The 24,639-nt window shown below is 38.2% G+C and overlaps 2 protein-coding genes across 3 annotated transcripts; both read right to left on the reverse strand.

Moving 5' to 3' along the window:
- Window positions 1-3,291: 3,291 nt before the first annotated feature.
- Window positions 3,292-4,271, reverse strand: LOC122003373 (germin-like protein 5-1). Its single transcript, XM_042558546.1, has 2 exons — window positions 4,112-4,271; window positions 3,292-3,999 (listed from the first exon to the last, which is right to left on the reverse strand). Exons 1-2 carry the CDS (start codon window positions 4,227-4,229, stop codon window positions 3,458-3,460), a joined length of 660 nt encoding a protein of 219 aa, XP_042414480.1. The 5' UTR covers window positions 4,230-4,271; the 3' UTR covers window positions 3,292-3,457.
- A 7,538-nt stretch (window positions 4,272-11,809) lies between these two features.
- Window positions 11,810-17,089, reverse strand: LOC121982029 (polygalacturonate 4-alpha-galacturonosyltransferase-like). Of its 2 annotated transcripts, none has more exons than XM_042534891.1 (10): window positions 16,798-17,089; window positions 15,817-15,842; window positions 15,665-15,724; window positions 15,171-15,308; window positions 14,968-15,076; window positions 14,837-14,880; window positions 14,218-14,552; window positions 13,794-14,151; window positions 13,124-13,711; window positions 11,810-12,320 (listed from the first exon to the last, which is right to left on the reverse strand). In XM_042534891.1, exons 1-10 carry the CDS (start codon window positions 16,955-16,957, stop codon window positions 12,045-12,047), a joined length of 2,094 nt encoding a protein of 697 aa, XP_042390825.1. In that variant the 5' UTR covers window positions 16,958-17,089; the 3' UTR covers window positions 11,810-12,044. The 2 variants fall into 2 exon arrangements, with proteins under 2 accessions (XP_042390825.1, XP_042390817.1); XM_042534883.1 differs by having other exon boundaries at window positions 15,162-15,308.
- Window positions 17,090-24,639: the final 7,550 nt, after the last annotated feature.

A 24,639-nucleotide genomic window follows, 5' to 3' on the forward strand; every position in this document is an offset into this window, starting at 1 on the left:
ATATTTTGAGATTTCGATATACCTTTACATTTTGAGGACCAAACAGAACATAATGACCTAATGATGTTAATTAAGCTACAGATAATAAATTTTTCTTCATTCCTGGGACATGATAGACATCTTGAAGTGACACCTTGTTTGAATTATATCGAGACATAATTATTGTCTTACCAATGTGAGCTATTGGCAACCTTGAGTTGTTGGTTGTCACCACCATACGAGCTCCCTTGTATTCGGACAAGTTTTGTAATTTTTCTTTATCACCGTCATGTGATTTGAGCAGCCTGAATCTACGATCCAATCATCTTTATAGTTAATCTTGTCTGGCATTGTTGTGAAAGCTGCTTCATTTTCCTCTGCAGCAAACAAGGCTTCGACATCCCAGTCATCTTCGCTATTCTCCTTAGAATTAGAGGTAGCAGTATTACTCTGAACAAACTTTTTCTTGGCTCAACAATCTTTTGCCATGTGGCCCACCTTCCTATAGTTGTAACACTCGCCAATAAACTTTTTATTATTGACATGATTCTTTGGGACTCTCCTTGGATGATGGACTTCATTTCCTTGATAACTCTTCACTTTGTCATCATCCTTTTTAGATGCATCACCAGCGTGCCGCTTGAAGCTGCCCTTACTTTTATTGGTGTAGAGCGCTTCCTCCTCACCCTTTAGTAAGACTTCTCCCATTTGCTTAGTCATAGCTTCTTGGCTTGCAAGTAAATTTTCAAACTTAAGAAGCGATGGTTGTGTTGGTCATCCTTGTATAGCAGCAACAAATCCTCGATATTCTGGTTGTAAACCATGGATAATTATTCTCTTTATCCTGGTTTCCTAATAGAAGTTGTTGGATCTAATTCTGAAATTTTGCGACATATCGACTTTACCTTGTGGAAGTATTGGGCAATTGTTTTGTCACGTTGTCCCATTGCTAGTAGCTCATTCTCCAAGAGTTGCAATCTTACATCATCCTTCTTTAAAAAAAGTGTAGCAAAGGTATCACATACTTCTTTTGGTGTTTTGGCATCTCAAATGTGCTCCAACATTTCTTCTTCAATTGTGATTTTTAAAGCAAACATTGCTTTACCCACTTTGATCCTCCATTTTCGCAAGATGCCATTGACATCTTCTGTCGGTTGCATGGCTTCACTACCACTAACAACCTCGTAGGTAGGACTCCATATATGTTGTCCACGTGTTGTAGTTTTTGTTGTTAAGCTTCTTGACTCCTACTACTTGAAGGTCGCCCATCGTGTCGGAAAGATTTTGATTATACCAAACAAGTTTGATTAACAACCTTGTACAATATAAACCTCCTCACGATTCAAGATAACTCCACCAAGAACAATCCCTGATCGTTCTGCTCGATATCAATTGATGAAAAATTGGACTATAAACAAGTAAATAAATTACTTGTATTATATTCACACTTCAAAGACACTACAACACTATGAGGAACCGAAAACGACAAGGTTAAAAATCCTGCGTGCTTGGATTGAGTCATTACGTAGGAAGAGGAAAATGATCAAACTTGAGATTGCAGCAATTAAAGTTGCAACATTATTGGATCGACAAAGTTTGGTTGGACCGCTGTCACTTTATTCGATCAAACTTGAATTTATTTGATGCCCTGAGCACAGCTAATTTTTATGCAGAATAAGGGGTGATATCTTCCATCTCTATCGATGAAATCTCATAATATTAGGAGTTTCATTGTCGGTAGGGGGGGAGGGGAGGTGATCACCAATGCCTCACCCTCTCCTCCCCCGCCACTGGATCCACCCTTGCCGCTCTCACTATCATTTCCATGGATAATTTAACTTTGTTTATTTTAACTATAATGAAAATCTAGATGATCATTGATTTAAAATTTATCTATTTACGGGTTGAGCGACTATTTAGAAATATCGATCGCCGAGTGGTCATTAATAGAAGAGTTTCCTATATGATAAGTATAAATTATAAAATTCAAGTATACCGACCGTCGAGTGGCCATTGATGGAAGAGTCTCCTATCGGATAAGTATAAACTCTAAAATTCAAGTTTTAAACTTTTCTGTCAAGATGACTTGAGCGGATAATCTCAAACTGTCAAGTAGAACGAAGAAGCTACTTAGGACGATTGAACTGTCATTTAGAGCTTGGATGAATATGCTCGGGTTTAAATTTAATTATGTCTTTGATAGGGATGGCCGATCAGATCAAATTATACTATGCTATGAAATATTTGTGTCGATTCCCAAATATTGACACCAAGAAATTTCGGTTCACCACTCCTACACTGTAGCGGCGATGCATTTGTCGAAGTCTTCCGGAGTCATGGCAATGTTGATTGTACCAGCTACGTCTATCTTTATGTTACAAAGCAGACAAAGATTTCCATAGATAACATCAAATTTGATCTTGTCTGAAAATTGAGTCAGATGGAGGGACTGGTGAGCTGGTTGGAATGTGGACCAAGTCGTTATGATCCGGAGGGGGGCTTCGAGCTGGGAGTTGCGGACCTGCGCACACCACAGGCAAAGCCAATGGAAACATTAGAACGAGAATAAGAGAGGAGATCTCTGACGCAAACATTCCGATGCTCCCATTTTTATAATGGAAAATAGTAGCCGAGCTAAAATAGAAAAGAAGATAAATAGTAGAATAATGGAATTTGAATGCCTTTGGATCCATTCATGTACCTAGCCAATGGAGAAGACTTCTATTTTTCTATCATCTCTCATAATCTCTGTAATAATGAAGAAGCAGAGAATGTCTGGTGTCAGAATATATCAGATGATAAAATATGTACAGTATTCCACCCCCACCCTTAGGCAGAGGAAGAATCAATTGTGTGTATATGCCAGAATAAGAGAATATTCTATGATAAATAATTGTTATTCTATGAGAAGTTATTACGATTTCCTGATAATATACTGTCTCTTAGAAGAGATCTAGCTGGCTCTAGGTCCGGACGGATGCATGCTGAGAGACTTGCACGAGAGAAGTGGAGGGCTAAGCCTCGTATGCCTGACCGACCATACGGCCGTCCTAGTGTATACTGAGAGACTTGCACAAGAAAAGTGGAGCTGAATCCTGTATGTCGATCAGTTATAGGATCTAACCGACTATATGCTGAGAGACTTATAAGGAAAAATGGAGAGCTAAGTCTTATATATCTGATCGACTTTAAGACCCGATCGACTATATATCAATAAATTTGCGTAGGAAAAATAATTTTGATTATCACCTCAGTGTAATTTTGATCATGATATTATATCGACTATCAATCCTATATTACCTTTAAAGCACCTCACAGTAAATTTGTCGTATCTTAATCATTCAAGTACCAATTGATCGATCATTCACATTCGCTGTCATTATTTGTTTCGCACATCTTTACGTCACTCGAGTAAAGTAAAATATACATTAAATCAAGTTCGATTTTGTGATTAACGACCGAGCAAGCGTCGTTGGTTTCACTTGGGCACTAGCCGGCTCTTGATCTTCTCCACCTCCTTCGTCCCCACCTGGAAGGCCTTGGTGAGCACGTTGTCCGGCACTGTCGGGCTGGCCGCGAAGAGGGCGGCGGCGATCGACTGTGTCCCCGGGAGCTGGCTGCTGAAGGCGGAGATGGCGGCGGCTGGCTCCGCCCCGTTGTTCTTCTGGTAGTGGACCAGCCCCCTCGGGAAGACGAACACCTCGCCCTTGCCGATGGTCTTCGCCACTAACTTGTTGCCGGTGGTGATGAATCCAACGTCGAGGGCGCCGTCGAGGACGAACACGACCTCGGTGGCGCGCGGGTGCGTGTGCGGCGGATTCAGCCCGCCCGGTGCGAAGTCGAGGCGCGACAGGGACACGCCGAGCGTGTTGAGGCCGGGGATCTTCTCCACGTTGGCTCCCGTCACCAGCGACCCCATGGTGTTGTTTGTGGCGCCCGGCGTCGCCAGCCCCGCGAAGAAGAAGTCAGCCGCCGTCACGTTCGCAGGCGCCTTGCACGCAAACCCATTTAACTTCACACCTGCATGAAAACATGCATGCATGAGCTAGCAATTCGTAATTATAATATAATTATCTATCTAACCAATTAAATTAAGAAGCCCAAAAAGAATATATTTTTACAAAAAAATTACTTGAGTTTAGATCCGCGACGCAAAAATCCTGAAGAAGCTCAGGATCGGCAGCGATGGAGCAAGGAGGAGGGCCGACGAACAAGAGGAGGAAGCAGAAGAGCAGAGCAGATTTGGTCATGCTGCTTCTTGCTGTGCTCGATAACTTTGTATATGTGCGAGAACTTGTGATGGTGGTATTTATAGTGTTTCATTTATGGCTTCAAAGAAATGGCTAGAAGGATTTTTTTTTTTTTTTTTATTGATTGATTGGCCAACCTACTGCGTAGATGTTGATTGATTGGGTGGGAGTTGAAACTTGAAACGAGATCAAGTTCTTGGCTTGCAAGATGGGAGACAGATTATTGTTGCCGGATAAGAAACTTCATCTACTGCTGCTTTTTTTATATATACCCGACGCTAACTAATTGAGCAAGCGACATATAAATGCTCTTTAATTTATTTCTCTCTCTTTTTTTTAATCCTGCATTTACCATTTAATTTGCGAGTGTCTATATATATTAATTGAATACTAGGTCTCTTCAACAAATTATATATGTTTATAAATAATAATAACATTGCATATTGTTTATCAAGCATAGTAATGAAATGACCATAAATTTACCCAAGTAATGGGCGGGCTTTATTTTAATGATTTAAATATCACAATATCAATAGTTTAAAATTAAATATTATGCATACCCATCTTGAATTTCTTCTTTGCAATTTTTAATTTTAGGGTATTATCGTTATGATGGATCATGTTAACCAGCTCCGTCCAAGAAATAGACGACACCAAACGATGCATCTTATTTTGCATACTAAATGAATTAGTAAAGATATCTTTTAAAACTGAGAGAGAGAAAGAGAGAGAGAGAGAGAGAGAGAGAGAGAGAAGACTTCTCATACTCCCTCATTGCTTGCATGAGTTGCCATGTAATGCTCCTTCCGTTTGAAACCATCTCACTACTAATCAAAATAGAGTACGTTTTTTAAGTCCTCTCGGACGGTGGGATGATTAAAAAATGGGATATGTGATTTTTCATTAAATTTTGGGATTAAAATTCAGTTGGTCAAAATATATTTTTTCTTATACCTGTACTAATAATTAATAGTCATTTGTGATTTATCTCCTCCGTGTTAATTTAAGGACGGATTGACAGAGACGCTATGGACAAGTAAATCGCCTTTTTTTGCCACAAAATAGAGTACTTTTAAGTCTGAGATGTTGACATAGTTTGGTATCTATATAGATATTTATTATAATAAATTTTGAAATTAATTCTTAACATATGCAAAAATATCTCATTGGGTGTCCTCCATATAAAAGGTCACTGTGTTAGGATAAAATATCCCTGTATTTTATCCTTTTTCAGAATATATGAAACCTATCTGAAGGGATGTTAAGGTGACTACTTCACCTTTACGGTAAAATAGGGTACTTTTAGCATCCAAAAGTTTTCCAAGTATGATAGGGGACCAACATTTTGATGAGTGGCTTCCTAACTAGGCTTCTCTCTAAATGAGATTTTTTTTGTAATTCAAGCATTTAGTTTTTGACAATCTGATTTATCATAAAAATAATTGATCAGTCATCAAGTTAAATCAAAAAACACATCTGAATCTTTACGAATGGTCCAACATCACAAATCTTTCAAACTCCCTCAGGTATAATATAATGTGCTCCAGGTGAAATTTGAATCTCGTTATCTAAAAATTTCATCCCATTTATTACCATTGCACTATAGCTCCAAGGGCACTGAATGAGAGATCTTGCATCTTAACATGGAGCCTACTATATTTGAGAAAGTTCCTTTGAAGATATAATGTGCCGGGGCATTTGCGAGCAGATGGCTACATTGTTTTAGTGTTATTTTGATTTTGCATAGGAAAGATTGTGGGTAGATGTTCTACAAACATTGTACTTGAAGCTCTGTCTCGATCACACAAAGCAAGGAGGAAACTTGAGGACCTGCCAAGAAGGTGATGAAAAAATTGGACTATAAATAAGTAAATAGATTACTTGTATTATATCCACATTTCAAAGATACTACAACACTTTTAAGGATCACTCACAATGTTAGAGAGAAAGAAAAGGAAAATGAAGAACAATTTTCAATTTGAAGACTACACTTTTATTTTTCGTTGGATAATTGAACATGAATACAGGGAGAGTATTTATAGTACTCACCATGCAAGATATATAGTTATCAGAAAACTAAATTCTATCCATAAAGAAATTTTATCCCTATCTATGGGATGAGAGAAATACTCCCAACCATACATTCTAATTTCTATCTATTAAATTTTATCCTTTAAATGAGAAAATTACTCTCATCCATGTCTTTATTCTTATCCGTTAATGGATTGGTATTGATCTTCAACACACTCTCTCAACACCAACCCTTTGTATTGTCCTGAGTTGATAACGGAACATCTTAAATTTGTTGGCGTTTAATCCTTTTGTGAACACGTCCGCAACTTGATCATCTTGTACTGATTTGTCTTATCTCAATTTCTCCTTGCAGAACTTTTTCTCTGATAAAATGATAATGAACTTCAATATGCTTAGTTCTTGCATGAAAGATCGGATTTTCTGCCAAACAAATTGTTGATTGATAGATTGTCACAATATACTGGTACTGCATAATCTACTGGTTGATGTAGATTATTCATTAGTTGTATTATCCATGTGCTCTCTTGAGCTGCCATTGTTGTTGCTCGATACTCAACTTTAGTGGTTGGCAATGATACAGTTGGTTGTCTCTTGCTGCACCATGAGATCGTTCCAAAACTAAGCTTAAATACATAACCAGTAGTTGATCTTCTGGTGTCATAATCTCCTGCATAGTCAGCATCACAGTAACCAACTAACTTGCAGTCTTCATTTCTTTTGTACAAAAGACCATAATCAATTGTGCTCTTTACATATCTTAGTATTCGTCGAGCTGCTTCCAAATGAGGCTTCTTTGGATTTTGCATGCATCGACTTATCACACTGACTGCATAAGAAATATTAGGTCGAGTTAAGGTTAAGTAGATGAGACTGCCTACCAATTGCTGATACATAGTTGCATCTTCTAAGCTTTTCCCTTCGTGTGCACATATTCTGACATTTGGTTCCATAGGTGTCGAGATCGGCTTATATTCGAGCATTCCAAACTTTTTCAACAAGTCTTTGGAATATTTTTTTTGACAAAGAAATATTCCATTTTGTGTGTGATCAACTCTAAACCAAGAAAATGCTTAAGTTGCCCAAGTTCTTTCATTTGAAATCGAACTAATAAATTCTCCTTCATTTGAAGAATTTATGCTTTACCATCGCCTGTTATAACTAGGTCATCCACATATATTAGCACGATAGCTAATTTTCCTTTATTTGTTTTGATAAATAAGCTGAAATCTGTAGATGTTACTAAATAACTACTTTGAGTTAGAAATTCAGCAATCTTACCATATCATACCCTGAGTGCTTGTTTCAATCTGTAGAGCACTTTCCATAGCTTACACACATATTCAAGATGATGTTGGTTCTGAAAATCTATTGGTTGGATCATATAAATTTTCCGATCCAATTCTCCATGAAGAAAAACATTCTTCACGTCCATTTGCCATAGATTCCAATCTTTGTTGGCTGCAAGTGCAAGTAGGATTCGTACAGTTGTAAGTTTCATCATAGTCTAGTCCATACTGTTAAGAGAAACCACCAGCTATCAATCAAGCCTTGTACCTCTCGATCGACCCATCTGGACGACGCTTTATTTTGAAAACCCACTTGCAAGAAATGAGTTTTACATCTTTTGGTTTTGGTAGGAGATCCCAAGTTTGATTTTGCTACAGTACATCAATCTCTTCTTTCATAGCTATCACCCACTCAGAACTTTGCGACGCTTCTTTAAATGTGTCAGGCTCCGTTGCTTCTTCAACTATGGTTGCATTGGCATATTTTGAATTTGGCCTTTGTGTTCTTATTAACCTTCGGAGTTGAGATTGCAGAGTTAATTTTTCCATTTCACTAGGCCTCTCTTATTCATTTGGTTGTTGATATATGTCGGTTTGCCAAGGACTTTGAGCCACTCTTAGCTTTATTCAATATCATTGTCATTTGGATCTCCTGATTCATCTGAACTTCGTTGAAATTGAACAATATGTTCTCTCATCTTTTGTTGCACTTTGTCTTCAAGGTCTTTAGAATCTGATAACACCTCCTTAATTAGGTTCCACCAAGAAGATGCATACTTCATCGAACACTACATTTCGTGAAGTGTAACATCTTCCACTTGTTGGATTGCAATATTTCCACCCCTTTCTTTGACTATCATATCCCACAAAGATACATCTAATAGCTTTCTTGTCGAACTTGGTTCGTAAGTGATCATAAACAAATACATAGCATACACAACTAAATACTCAAAAGTAGCTAACTGTAGGTTTTATGTTCCATAACTTCTCAAAAGGTGAAATGAATTCTAACCTTGGTTGAGGAAGTTTGTTAATGACAAAAGTTGCAGTCCTCATTGCTTCAGTCCAAAATCGTCCAGGTACATTCTTGTCATGCAGCATACTCCGACAAATTTCTGCAATATGTCGATTCTTTCTTTCCACGACACCATTCTACTGTGGTGTGTTGGCACAAGTGTACTGATGATATTCGACTTTCTCTTAAGTATTGAGAGAACTCTCTTGAACTATATTCTCTCCGTTGTCTGTGCGTAAACAACATATCTTTGTTCCCAATTCTCCTTCGATTGACTGTTTGAACTCTTTAAACTTGGAAAATGTATCAGATTTTTCTTTCATAAATAAGATCCAGACATACCTTGAGAAGTCATCAATGAATGTCACCATGTACCGCATACCACCGATTGATGGTTGCTTAACGGGTCTGAATACATCAGAGTGGACTAACTCTAATAGTTCCTTTGCTTTAAACTTTGACTTTTGATATGGTAATTGGTGTGTTTTACCATATTGACATCCCGCACATACCGTGTCTGTTTGTATGCCTAGTTGAGGAAGCCCCTTAAGCATCAACTTCTTCATCATTATGTTTAACTTGAAATAATTAACATGACCTAATCTCATGTCATATCTCTGATGTTTCACTTTTTCTTGTCGTGTCTATATATGCAGACTCTACTGACATCACGTATACCAACTCTAGTCGTTGCCCCTTCATTGTCGATGTTTCTGATATTTTGAGATTTCGATATACCTTTACATTTTGAGGACCAAACAGAACATAATGACCTAATGATGTTAATTAAGCTACAGATAATAAATTTTTCTTCATTCCTGGGACATGATAGACATCTTGAAGTGACACCTTGTTTGAATTATATCGAGACATAATTATTGTCTTACCAATGTGAGCTATTGGCAACCTTGAGTTGTTGGTTGTCACCACCATACGAGCTCCCTTGTATTCGGACAAGTTTTGTAATTTTTCTTTATCACCGTCATGTGATTTGAGCAGCCTGAATCTACGATCCAATCATCTTTATAGTTAATCTTGTCTGGCATTGTTGTGAAAGCTGCTTCATTTTCCTCTGCAGCAAACAAGGCTTCGACATCCCAGTCATCTTCGCTATTCTCCTTAGAATTAGAGGTAGCAGTATTACTCTGAACAAACTTTTTCTTGGCTCAACAATCTTTTGCCATGTGGCCCACCTTCCTATAGTTGTAACACTCGCCAATAAACTTTTTATTATTGACATGATTCTTTGGGACTCTCCTTGGATGATGGACTTCATTTCCTTGATAACTCTTCACTTTGTCATCATCCTTTTTAGATGCATCACCAGCGTGCCGCTTGAAGCTGCCCTTACTTTTATTGGTGTAGAGCGCTTCCTCCTCACCCTTTAGTAAGACTTCTCCCATTTGCTTAGTCATAGCTTCTTGGCTTGCAAGTAAATTTTCAAACTTAAGAAGCGATGGTTGTGTTGGTCATCCTTGTATAGCAGCAACAAATCCTCGATATTCTGGTTGTAAACCATGGATAATTATTCTCTTTATCCTGGTTTCCTAATAGAAGTTGTTGGATCTAATTCTGAAATTTTGCGACATATCGACTTTACCTTGTGGAAGTATTGGGCAATTGTTTTGTCACGTTGTCCCATTGCTAGTAGCTCATTCTCCAAGAGTTGCAATCTTACATCATCCTTCTTTAAAAAAAGTGTAGCAAAGGTATCACATACTTCTTTTGGTGTTTTGGCATCTCAAATGTGCTCCAACATTTCTTCTTCAATTGTGATTTTTAAAGCAAACATTGCTTTACCCACTTTGATCCTCCATTTTCGCAAGATGCCATTGACATCTTCTGTCGGTTGCATGGCTTCACTACCACTAACAACCTCGTAGGTAGGACTCCATATATGTTGTCCACGTGTTGTAGTTTTTGTTGTTAAGCTTCTTGACTCCTACTACTTGAAGGTCGCCCATCGTGTCGGAAAGATTTTGATTATACCAAACAAGTTTGATTAACAACCTTGTACAATATAAACCTCCTCACGATTCAAGATAACTCCACCAAGAACAATCCCTGATCGTTCTGCTCTGATATCAATTGATGAAAAAATTGGACTATAAACAAGTAAATAAATTACTTGTATTATATTCACACTTCAAAGACACTACAACACTTTTGAGGATCACAATGTTAGAGAGAAAAGAGAAAGAAGATGCAGAATAATTTTCAATTTGAAGATTACACTTTTATTTTTCGTTGTATGATTGAACATGAATGCAGGGATAATAGTTATCAGAAAACTAAATTCTATCCATAAAAAATTTTATCCCTATCTATTAGATGAGAGAAATACTCTCAACCATACATTTTAATTTCTGAGAAAATTACTCTCATCCATGTCTTTATTCTTATCGTTAACGGGTTGATATTGATCTTCACTATAAGGTAGCATCAATCCTTAGACAGATGAATAAGTAGCTTCAATTCTCGATTCTCAATTAACCAATTGCCTTCAATAAAGTCCCTTGAGATACTGAGATACTCATACAAAAGACGTCTTTATTTTGAAGAGTTTTGGTTGCCCAAAGAACACTAAACATGGGAGTGTTCTGTTTTCCTTCATCCACGCTGAGAAAGATTGTGCATTGAGGTCGATTTGAACAATATATTTAACAAGCTGTATCATACTTTTTCTTTCATTTTATACAGATTTTAGTTTGAGGTGTTTTGCCCATCTTTGGTAAACATCAGTTTTGGACGTTTTATATTAACCAGGAACGATGCAATTTCGGATGGAAAGAGAGAAGGAAAAAAAAAAATCTCTCTGAAGATCTCTGGACCAAAATAACTGGAGAGGAGGATTTAGCTCAAAGTTTGTAGGTTAATATAATGAAATCAAAAAAATTTGGTGAGATGGAATTATGTTATCCTTGTAAGTAAATCAAAGAGCTAGATTTCCTACGCAGACACGGAGCCCGCTAGGTGAGATTGGCTTGCACCTATGGTGTCTTAAGTAGTGACAAAGGATCAAAACTCAAAAGTACACAATCGCTAATAATTGAAAAATGATTTACTAGGATCAAAGCCCTTATTTTGGTTTGCATCTATGGTGTCTTAGCGCATCCATGGAAAAATGCACTACAACAAACGATCTTGGACTACAAGTGTCATGCAAACATAGCTCAAATTGCAGTCTGCACAATCGCTAATAATCTCCAAGGGAAAGATTATCACACAATCCATTGAAGAAATTCTAGATGAAAAAAGAGAATCAAAGAAATTGTGCTTTTCCTACTGTCAGCGTAGCTATACGTTCTCATACAAAAAAAAAAAAATTTTGAGCACATCAGAATCTCCAAACAGCTAAAAATAACATGCGGGCATTTACATTGGGAGGGGAATGTCACGTCTCGAGAATAAAGGAAAATTTTCATTCTCCAACTTAACATCCTCCCAGGCAAGACAGCATTTTTCATACTAAATTGTATTCTACTCTATCAATTTGCAGCCCTTAATATACGGGTGATCATATTTGATGTACTTGGTCCAGTATAGCCTGTATTTAGTCATTGCCAACTCCAACCAGGGTTTCATGTTCCCATTGTAATGGATAACAGCAGCATTGTGTATATCTGAGGGATCAATACTAGGGTTATAACCCAAGCCAAGTACATGCCATGATTTGTCCAGAGGATGCGTCAGCTTATAGAATGTCAAAAGTCCTGGAGGAAGTGTCCCAAGCTTCCACAAGACCCTGTCTTCATTCTAGACACCAGAAAGGTAGCAAATAAAAAAAGAGTTAAACCATAGTAACAGAGGAAGATTAAGTACAGTTGTCTTCTCGTGAAATAGTCAATGAGAAGACATGAATGTAGTAATCAATGATAGAAATGCAGCTGGAAATTGGGATTGTTTATATCAGCATAGTGGTTCTCATAGCCAGACTATAAAGTACAAGGTTTAAATTGCCAAGCACCATAAATGAACATCAACATTATACAAAATATTGAAAGGCAATAGAAGGTGACAGGACACGACTGAAACAGAATACCTCCTAAGCTCTAAATTTGATACAAATAAAATAATTGGTTCGGTAGGCTTTCTCTATAGGCTCAAAAACTTACATTTCAGTTTCATATTTTACCATTCCATTAGGAAGTAGGAACATGAGTGACCTTCATTGAGGTATGATTGATAAAGAGAACTATACATGTGATTTGAAAGAGAAGTGCATTAGCTATGGAAAATGAATGTAAAAAGAATTTTACAGAAAGACAACTTTTTTCAGCAAACAAAAGAAATCTTGTTGATGAAATCTTCAGAGTAAAAACACACCAAAAAGTTTTCTAAGAGTGCAGGCCTATAGTTGCAGTAATCAAGTAATCAAACACATGAATAATCATAAATACTATGCACAAACAAACTATGTCAGAATTTACATACATTATGATTCGTAGTATACATGTTAAACCAATGCAGAGTAAATTTATATGTAGCAATCATTTATCCTCCTCCATAACATCATATGAAGCTAAAAATAAACAATGAGAAACTTTCCTTTAACTTACCATATTTTGCCACTTGTGATATATACCAGTTATATCTTTCTTCTTCCACTCTTTAAGATCAAACACATTCATCCCATAAGCCCAACCACATGCATTGGGATCAAAGTTGCGAGCAAGATGAGGATTTGAGAAATTGAGATATTTGTCAAAGCGATGGAAACTCTCACCACATGTCTCCACTGCACCATTGACATTTCCTTTAAGGTCAACAGACCATAATGCAGTCAGATCCTTCTGGACAACAATGTCATCATCAAGAAACAGAATTTTATCCAACTTGGGATAAACCTCTGGAAGGTAGAACCGGAGATGGTTCAGCATAGACAGATACTTTGGGTTTCTGTACTTTAAATTGGAAGAACCTGCTGACAGAGTTGTTGGATGATCAGCCTTAAAATAGTACTCTTTCATGGCAGCAGATTCAAGCTGTCGCAAAACTGGACAATATGAAGAGTTCAGCCATTTGAAGTCGTCAACATTTTCTACATGAATAGTCGCATTGCCAGGAGGATTTAACAAAAACCACATGTTCATTGCTCCAAAGTTCAATTTATCAGTCACAAGATGAAATACATGTTTCTCTGGTTCCTGTAATTATAATAACCATATGTGCATGAAAATAGTGGATAATCAATTTAAAACATCAAATCAGGAAAGGAAATGATACTACCTTAGTGTTCATGATTGTTGAGTTTACAACTACAGATGCAGCTAAAACATTATCAGAGAAGAGAGCGTAATGGTAATGGTTTTGACTTTCCAGATTTTCACTCCGTGGAAACACCCTTTTCTCTGGAGGAAGGAGGTAGTAGTCTATAGTCAGGCGCATAGACAAGCAGTGAATGCCATTAGGTATTGTCTTCGCAGCCAACTGGCTAAGGAATGTGCTCTGCTTCTTCAAGCTCCTAACTTGGTCATCTGCAGATTGAAGCATCACTCTAAGCCTTTGAATCACTGCCTTACAGTCATACAATGCTTCTCTAGCTCTTGATAGTACTTGACCCATGGCTTTCATTTTCACAGGAGCACTGAACATTTTGCATGTTAAATTAGAAGAATTGTTATATATGGAAGAAACATGAAAAGCAACTCACCTATGATGGAGGTCAGCATCAGTATTGGCCTCACCAACTGCACGTTGACTTTCCTTAATGCTAGTCAGTAGTTCCTGATAAAGATCAAGCCTGTTCTTTGATTTAGCCAGTACTGTGTAGATTCTAGCCATGATTATTTGGTCACGCATCAACCTAACAGTCGAATCTGAATTTTCATTTTCACTGTCGCGCCTCCATATACTATATTTTCCCAGGATAGCAGAGTCCACTACTTTTGAACGTTCAATAGCAGCATTTTCAAGTCTAACCAATGCCTCATCATCCTGCTTAAGCAACTCTATTGCTCTCTTTTCCCGTCTCTTTTCTCGCATTTGCTAAAGTATAAGAACATAGCAAAAAAGAATAAAAAAGAGCTAAGAGGAATAAGAAAAAGCATTAAGCAATTATTGATCGTCAGAGTCCTAGCAAGTGCAACATTTTCTCCAAGCCAAATCATTTCTCTGTACATGATCAAATCTATAAATGGTCATTGATCTCTAAATTCCATTCCTCCAGGCAAGTGTAATATTGATTTTTAAAATGAATAATATTCCTTAAAAGTTATACAAAAAAATGCCAGAACCTAGCAAAGAAAAGTAGTAATTATCAAACAAGTTACCCTTCTAGCAATTTTCGCAGGTGAGTCAACATGTTCATGTCCATCTGCATTAATGGGAACTCATTTTCTCATTTGATAATGCAGGATATGATAAGAACTTAAGTAAATAGAAACAATGAAGTAATATTTACCCAAAGTATCTTTACTATCTTTATTCTTAGTCCCCATGGGACCAAGCCTGGTATCATCATCCGATTTTGCAGAATTTCGTTTTTCAACAGTTGATGCATTTTGAGGTATCTTCAAGATGAAGATAGAAAAAATCAGAATACACACTTAATAGCAGATTATATAAAACTTGATAATTTGTGAACAGAACCAATACCATATTCACCTCTGTCACAGTTGAATTATCAACATCAGCAATACCAGCTCCATCAATTTGCCATGAAGAAGATATATGGTGTGTTCTGAGATAATCAAGACTCCACTGTCCCATCTCACGCTGGCTTGCAGATATTAAATCCACCACCTGGAACAATGTAAACTTGAGAGTTCATATAGCCAGTGCTGCACTAGAGACTCATCTTTTAGTCAGGAAAACAAACTTGTATGTTGTTTAATCATATATATGGAACCCGAACTAGGTGAGTCAAACAGCCAAAGTTATCAACACTATAAATACAACAGATCCTATAAAAATCATGCACTATAAACTTGAACCAAATTAGAATAATCATAGAACAGAAAACAAAGAAATTTAAAACATTTGATATATCTCTTTACTTTCCAGTAAGAAATGCAATGTGCAGATTCCATAATAGCTAGCAAACTACATAAACGAGGCACCAAGTAAGCTAATTTCACCATCTCTTACAAGAAACTAACCTCTTTTGTCAGAATCGGTTTCAGGTGCTTGATTATCAACTGTTCTTTCCAATCCGGAGTCTGTATAATAGTCGGGGAGTATGGATATATTGAAAAAATAGAGCTGAGTGTCTTGACAAGTAAAACAATAAAAGAAAAAAATATCATTCTACCTTTCTTCCTAAGAATCCTGAAGTCCCTGTATCAAAATTAGAAAAATATAATTTAGAAGGTATCCAGAATTTCTGAGATATCATACTGAAAAGCATAAAAGGTGGGTTTTCTCTCAAGAGTATAATTTAGTAATATCTAGTGCATCTTCTTCATCTACCATTTAGTTTTTACCCTTCTGCATCGTATAATCTGAGTTGAGGTTTCCAACATAACCATAGTTACTGAAAAGGGATAACAAATAGATGACTGTGCTAAGTAATCCAGTGATTATTCATACTTAAGTTACGCGATCCATATATAATTTGACATGATCATTCAATACTTTTACACGAGAATGAACAGATGGCATGTTTATCAATTTAATGTATTTCCTAGTACAAGATGTTTTCTATCAGCTTATTAAATTTAAAGAAAATCATTCATTTGCAGTACAGTTGTCTAGTATTGAGGAACTAATAGCAATACTCTCCATACAGTTCTATTTGCAAGTAACCTATACAACTCAAAACATAAAACTCGAGTGAGCCTCAGTTCACCCCACAGTTAGTTTTTTATTAAAAAAAAAAGTGTACACCAGCTCTTTCTTTGTCTCCTGCTTTAGGTTTCATGTCCTTCGACATAATTGATTCATATTCAACAATACCAAATTAATAATGCCTGGTTTAGGTATACATTATTTGGAATTCTTTGAAAATGCACTAAGCATAAACGTCAGAATGCGGAAGCGACAATAAATAATCGGGGAAAAGGAGTAGACAAGCAATGTAAGCGAGAAAATAGTCGGATCTAAGCGGACAGAGGTCCATCATAATTTCAAGATCTCTAAAAAACAAAACCCTCAAAATAGCAACCGAGCAGACAGGTTCGATTCAGATCTGAGTGTTTCAGGTGTTATGATATTGAACCTCACTGAGGGCTGACTAAAGAAGATGAAAATCTTCAAAACACAAGAAAAATTAGGTGACAACTTGATGACTCACTGGAGGAGATGGGGATGCGAGTACTGCCGCGCGTCGCAAAGAAGAGCAAAGGAGCGAGAAGACAGAGGAAGAGCAACGGCACGACGGGAGGCCGGCAGCCTCCGCCGCTGTTTCGCCTCCCGCCGCCTCCCGCAGAGAGGAGCCGCTTGGACTGCGGCATCGCCAACGAATCCAACCCCCGCGGAGAGGGAAGGTTAGGGAAATGGATATGACGACTTCGTTTAACTGGAACACGATTGCTATTCAACTCCCGGCGAGATTGGGAATTGCTGGTTTTGGGTCTTGTCGAAGAAGCTTCAAGTCAAAGAACAGGCGGCCTGATAAATAGGGCTCCAGAAGTTCTCCGACGGGTCGGGTCGGGTCGGGTCGGGTCCACAACATGGTGGAATCCCGGGTTTGGCTGCTGATTTTTTTTTTTCTTCAAGACTCCCAAAATACGATCCCGGTGAATGAACTGAGTATTTTTGGGCAAAAATATTTTTTATGTTTTTTTATTATTATTTTACTGCTGATCGGTTCCTACGTCATCAGTGCTAACGTGTCAATAAGCTGAGCTGGATTGGCTTTAAAAAAATTGTGATTGGCTTACAAGAATCCGTCCTTCAAAACACCTATTAAGGCCTTCGTATATTATTATAAAGATTAATTGTTAAAAAAAAAAAGATTGGGAATGAGTATGCTAAAGGACAACCGTACACTAATAATAAATTAATAGAAATTTATTTCAAAAAACGTACACTAACAGAGCTAAACAACAACAAAAAAAAATATTAATACATTGTAAAGATAAAATGTAGGATTGCTAAGGTAATTAATATGTTATTGATCTAGCTGAATATGTGGAATTGACTTTTGTTGAAATGGAAGAGTCAAAGCTCATTCAATTGCATTACAAATTAAATTTTATTTTTTAAAAAAAAAATTTATGAGAGCCCTCGTACGCACAATGAGATGGATTTGAAGGTTCAGTTGGATCTAAAACAATAGCCTAACATAATAACTTTCTTTATCCGCTTTCAACATGTTATCGTTATATTTCTGGCGCGCCACGGTTTGTCGTTGAAGAGGACGACGAAATTTCCGCGAGAGCCGGCGGTTTAGAAGAAAGAGTTGCACAGATGGCGTCGATCGGAACCCCATGCAAACTGCTATTTCTTGTAAACCTTGCAGATAAATTCTCTTTTTCCGTTCTCCGAACTGTTGGAAAGCTGGCGAAGGATCCATGGAGTGGTAGGTGAGTAATGTCGACCTCCACCCTATTTAAACGTTTGCTTGTCGGCTTCCTTGTTTGAAGACGCACGATGGAAAACAGCTTCTCCTTCAGCTCGCATCCTCGCTTCCCGCCGACCACCGCGGCGGCTCCGCAGTATCCGACTTCATTCATCGACGAAGCCCTTCCCCAGATCTGCCTCTTGGCGCTCTCTTTCCTCATCGTCGGCGCGCTCCTGAGCGTCACCTTCGGCTCGGGCTTGGAGGAGGAGCAGGAGAATTTGGCGCGAAGGATGATGGAGAAGAAGAAGAAGCAGGGACTCAGCCCCGAGACCGTGACTTCGTTCCTGCTCGTGCCGTTCGGATCCGCGGGATGGGGGCGCGAGGAGGCAGGGGAGTGCGCCGTGTGCTTGGCAGAGTTCGGCGGCGACGACACCTTGAGGGTGCTGCCAAGGTGCGGCCACGGCTACCACGCTGAGTGCATCGACCCGTGGCTCCTCCGACATGCCACGTGCCCGCTGTGTCGGAATGACCTGGCGTCGCTGCCGGCCATCGCACCTGGCCGCCGCCATGTCATCGACGTTCCTCACGATCTGTAGAAATTAAAAAAAAAAAAAAAGGTTTCAGTGGTTTAGGAGACATTCTGATCATCTTATCGCTCGTTAGCTGTTCGAATGTAGCTTTTTTTATTCGTCCCATTCAATCTCATTCAGCAACACGCTGATTTGGATGATTAGAGGCCATGTTTATCGAGTATTTAATATTTACTTGCGCAATGTCGTGCTCTGTAAACTTGTATTTTCCTGTTTTCAGGAAACAACATTGGCAATTAATTAGTTGATCCAGTGTGCATTTGAGAGATTTATGCGAACTGATCCATGCATTGCCTGTACATCGGTTTCAAGTAATTCCTTTAATTTGGCAGTGGGGGTTTCAGAAACTAGTAAACACAAGCTGGAGTTTGCAAAGGATGTGTAGTAACGTCCAAAGGTTTATAACGAGATGTACCGTGAAGCAGAACTGCATTGCCATTGCAGAGATGCCGAACCAGCAACTTCTCCTCCTCTTCCTCCTCCCTCTTCTTCTTCTTCTTCTCCATCCAGGAAACGCCCAAAATCCCAACCCCAAACTCTGCTCGCCCGATGATCAACTTTCCCTCCTCAAATTCAAATCCGGCGTCTCTGACAACACCACCACCAAGGCCCTCTCCACATGGAGACCCGCCCGCGATTGTTGCTTCCACTGGAAGGGCGTTCGCTGTAACCTCACCACCGGCGCCGTCACCAGCTTGAAGCTACATTGTTCCCAGGGCTTGAAACTTCAAGGCGCCCTCTCCCCTGCCCTCGGCTTCCTTCCGTCCCTCCGAGTGCTCGAGCTTGTCGGCTGCAAGCACATCAATGGAACCATCCCCAGGAACCTCCAAAGGCTCACCCAACTCCAGCAGCTCGTCCTCGACGACAACAATCTCGAAGGTGAACTCCCTTCCCTCTTGCACAGACTCTCCTCCCTCAAGAACCTGTCCTTGTCCAACAACAGGCTCGCCGGAGAGATTCCCAGAAGCTTGGGAACGCTTCTCACTTTACAATCCCTCGACCTCAGCCACAACAACTTCTCCGGCTTCATCCCTAAATCCATAGCCAACCTTCCTGCCCTACAAAACCTGGATCTTTCCTTCAACGCGTTCACAGGCCACCTCCCTGTCAGCTTCAAGAAGGGCCTCCCCGCTCTCAATTCCATCGACCTCTCCTACAACAATCTCACCCTTAGAACCATCCCGAGTTGGATACTCCACCGGAAGAACCTGTCCGACGTCAACCTCGCCGGGCTCAACCTGACCGGTAACTTGCCGGAATTCCCGCCCAACTCTACCTTGCGATCGCTGAACGTATCAAACAACGAGATCCGCGGCGAGATCCCGCGCAACATCTCGAACCTGCAGGAGCTGGAGACGCTGGATCTGTCAAAGAACAAGATCGCCAGCAGGATCCCGTCGACTCTTCGCCTCGTGGAGGGGTTGCAGGTGCTGGACGTGTCCTACAACAGGCTGGTGGGGCCGATCCCGCGCAGGTTGGAGATGCTCAAGAGCTTGGCCCGCGTCAACTTCAGGAACAACAGGCTCTGCGGAAGAATTCCGCACGGAGAGTTCTTCAGCAAACGTTCCGCCAGGGTTTACGCCAACAATCTGTGCCTATGCGGTCTGCCTCTGAAACCTTGCAGCAATATCATTCCTTGATAACATCGATTAGGAAGTTGGATTTCTCGGCTCGATTGAAATAACTGATGTCGTGAATCGGAATACGTACGTCCCTTAAGCTTCTAGTTAGAGTTAAATTTGATAAATACAGTCGCCTCTGGTTTTTGTTTAAAGAACATAGAGAATTTATATTATATATATCTATATGATAATTATCGAGAATAAAATATATTCTGTTCGTCAGATTACATTGGAAGGTGTAGAACAAAACTAGTATATTTGGTAGTATTAAGAATAAGATTATGGCACTATTTGCTTAATTTGGTGTCGATATTAATCTTGCAATGGAGTGATAGTGGGTTAAATTTCATGTATACTATTAATATGAAATATGAAATGAGTTTCATTTAAAACACTGCAAAATATATAAATGAGAAATGATACGTAGAGGAAAAGAAAGGTATAAAATTGGTATGTTTGGTTGAGGATGTCTTTTATTATTCATTTAAAGTTATCAATAAAAATTTTGTTTGATTTAGTTAATTAATAATTCTTAAGTAATATTTCACGTCAGTAAAATGGACATGCAATCCGGAATCAAAAAACCTAAAAAAACTGAGGTTTTATTAATTCCGAAGTTAACGATTTTTTTTTTTCCAAAATACCTTCGAATAATAGAAAAATGAGATTAAAAAAAAGGAAAATGTAAAGAAAAAAATATAAAAAATAAAACAAAAAATTTTAAAAAAATGTAAAAAAAATTTAAAAATAGAAAAACCATAAAAATAAATAAAAAATGGGAAAACAGAAAAAAAAAAAAAAAAAAAAAAAAGTAAAAAAAAATAAAAAAAAAGCAAAAAAAAAAAAAATATATATATATAAAAATATAGAAAAAACATAAAAAAATTTTAAAACAAAAAAATAGAAAAAATAATAAAAAAAGTAAAAAAATGAAAAATACATAAAAAAAAAAAAATAAAGAAAAACGTGAAAAAGAAAAAAATAAGAAAAACATAGAGTTAAAAATAATAATAATATATGATTGATTTTGTAATTAAGGGTAATATAGTAAAATATTAAACTAGGTTATTTATTAAAATCTTCAAATAAATAAGTTTTTGTTTCATTACCTAATTTGAACCAAACAACATTTGGTTATGTTTTATTCCCTATAACTTTGGTTATGTGATTACCAATTAATCACATAACCAAGGTTATACATGATATCTTGAACCAAACGCATCGGGTACATTTGGTTGAGGGTTATCTTTGATAACCTTGGTTATCCATCCAAGGTTATCAACGAAAATCCTGTTTTGTTTAGGTAATCGATGATTCCCGAGTAATGTTCCATGCCCGATATATCAGCAAAAGGGCATGCAACCTAAAATCGGAAACATCGGAAAACTGAGGTTTTTCTTGATTCCGGGGTAACAAAAAATTTTTATCCAAAATACCCTCGAATAAAAGAAAAATGTGATAAAAAAAATGTAAAGAAAAAAAATAAAAACTTAAAAAAATAAAAAAAACATAAAAAAAAATTAAAAATAGAAAAAAAAACGTACAAATAATATAAAATAATAAAAAATGAGAAAAAAATAAAAAATAGAAAAATAGAAAAAACGTAAAAAATAGAAAAATAGAAAAAAAAACATAAAAAATAGAAAAAAACATAAAAAAAATTAAAACACATAAAAAAAATAAAAAAACGTAAAAAAAAAAGTAAAAAAGTAAAAAATTTAAAAAAAATAAAAAATAAAAAGATGAAAAAAATTTAAAAAAAATAAAAGCAATAAAAAAAATATATAAAAATAAATAAAATGTGAAAAAGGAAAAATATAAAAAATGTGGAGTTTAAAAGATATATATGGTTGATTTTTATAACTAAGGGTAATATAGTAAAATATTAAATTGGGTTATTCATTAAAACATTCAAACAAACAAGTTTTTGTTGCATTACTTAGATTGAATCAAACAATATTTGATTATGTTTTTTTCCATATAACCTTGGTTATGTGATTACTTGATAATTACATAAGTAAGGTTATACATGATAACTTGAATTAAACACACCCTAAGAGATACAATTAACGAATCTTATATGGAAAAAAATGAATAAAAAAAATAATAATATGTAGAGAAAAAAAATATCAAGGAAAAGTTTAGGATAGACACGATCTACTATTTTTATTTTTAATGAGCTCATCACTTTATATATTATATCCCTGAATTTTGTCTGATACTTTTTTCCTCTGCATATTATTTTTTGAATAAAAAATCAAAGAAACGGTGACAAATACGAACATAACTCCATCGCAACTCCCTTCTCCTCCATGCCCTAACGTCGCTTCTCCCTTCTTCTCTACCCACGACTGTCCCCTCCCCACTGACCCCCGTAGGCTCCAGTAGTCCTTCTACTTCGACTAGAGCACCCCCCCTTTCTACATCATGATCAGACGACAAGCTCCGCTTGCTGTAGCTCCCTCGTCCTTCCACCCCCGCGTCGATTTCCCGCCGACGAACCATATTGACGCCCTCCCCCTCTTCTTCTATGTCGTGATCCGTGATCTTTGGCAACAAGCAGCCCTTCGACTCCGACCTTGACCCTCTTCGATTACGCTGTCTGCCTCGTTGAGTTCTTGCCAGACGACAAGCTCCGTTTGTTGCAGCTCCGTGCGACCTGGCAGCGGTGTTCACTACCCACGGAGCAAGATCGGTACCTTCTCCCTTTCCCTTGATGGTATCTCCTTCTTCCTCATGCCCTTTCCATTCTTCTCGGGGTCACGAAGAGTGTTTCTTTTGCTGTTATAACTTACAAAGTTCGTGTGTTTCATTCTCTCTAATATCATTTATCATTTATTTTCTTATTTTACGTCCAGTGGCTCTATGTCAGTGTTATGCATAGTAATTCTCATCAAGTTTAACTTTCTGACTAAATTGTTAGGATTTCTCTTTTTTTTTTTAATGTTCTTCGATGTTGCTCTAGACAACCACCGTCTATGTGGTGCATCAAACTATTTTAGGCCCTATGTCAATATTAACTTGCTTGCAGCAATGAATGTGCTTGGTAAGTTTTATAGATAGAGTATGATGTTGAACTTGTATGGTCTGTTACTAGTGATGGTTATGTGTATTCATAATAGCAAAAGAAACATACTGAATTTATTTCCATCTTCAATTTTTTTTCTAATGATGTTCTTGTTGGAACCCCAAGGTTATTTTGATGTGAACAACAAATTAAGTTAGGTCCTGTGTGTTTTTAACCTTGTGTCTAAGTGTGCAGGAGCTTAGGAGCACATGTAATTGAGCGGAAGATGCAGCTAGAGAGAAAGACGACACGCGATGTATCCGAGGAACGAGGTGTTGCGGAAGAGTACACCGACGGACGAGAAGGAAGCGTATGGTGGTTCCGAGGGACGAGAAGCCGGAGTGAAAGACTGCTCGAGGAGCAAGAGACGCAGCTAGCGAGAAAGTCGGCATGGCATGCGACTGAGGGACGAAGACTGCGAATGAGTACGCTGGCGGACGAGAAGGAAGCACGCGGCGATTCCGAGGGACGAGAAACCAGAGCGGAAGTCTGCTCGAGAAGACCGGAAGTTGAGTTTCGGTGAGCCCTATTCCGGATGGTAGAGATCACCCAAGCGAGCGGAAGACTCGGTCTGAGGCAAACAGAGCCAGAACAAAAGACCCGGGCTGGAAAAAGTCAACGAGGTTGACTTTTTCCTCCGGGGCGCCCGGAAACCTTTCGGGCGCCCGGAGTTGACTTTTTGACCAGATCGCGCCAAACGTGATCTGAACGTTGAGGGATAAAGATTTATCCCCCCCAGGGCGCCCGGAATCCCTTCGGGGTGCCCCGTCCAGAAGCTTCAATCAATCAGAACTCAAGCAATTCTTTCAACACTTGTGTACTTCGTCTGTAGTTTAACTTCTTTTTCTGCGCTTCATCATTGTACGAGGCTTCTCCGCCTGAAGGAGTTTTTAGTGCGATCATCTTCCTTGGATTAACAACCTCCTCGGTTGTAACTAAGTCAATCCCGGTGTGCCTCATCTTTTTTTATTTACTTTCTGTTTAGCTATTTTATGCAAGTGTTAGTTTAAGAGTTCGAAAAGAGTTGTAGTTTTATTTTCAGGCTATTCAACCCCCCTTCTAGCTGGCCGCAACGATCCAACAAGTGGTATCAGAGCCGAGGCGCTTCAGGAGGACTAACAGCCGATCGAAGCAAAAGATAATGGCTAGACCAAGCATCTACCCACCGAAATTCAAAGGGGATTTCGCTACCTGGAAAAAGCGAATGCAGGTATTTTTTACAACTGATTTTGAGTTTATTTTAATAATGGGATTTGGTTTTGTAGCTCCAGAAGGTAAAGAAAAATATCAATGGATGAAAAAGGAGCAGGCCGACTACGTGGCGAACGGTAAAGCGGAGTACCATCTGCTA

The sequence above is a fragment of the Zingiber officinale genome, chromosome 1B (genome assembly GCF_018446385.1).
Source record: "Zingiber officinale cultivar Zhangliang chromosome 1B, Zo_v1.1, whole genome shotgun sequence".
Taxonomy (NCBI): Eukaryota; Viridiplantae; Streptophyta; class Magnoliopsida; order Zingiberales; family Zingiberaceae; genus Zingiber; species Zingiber officinale.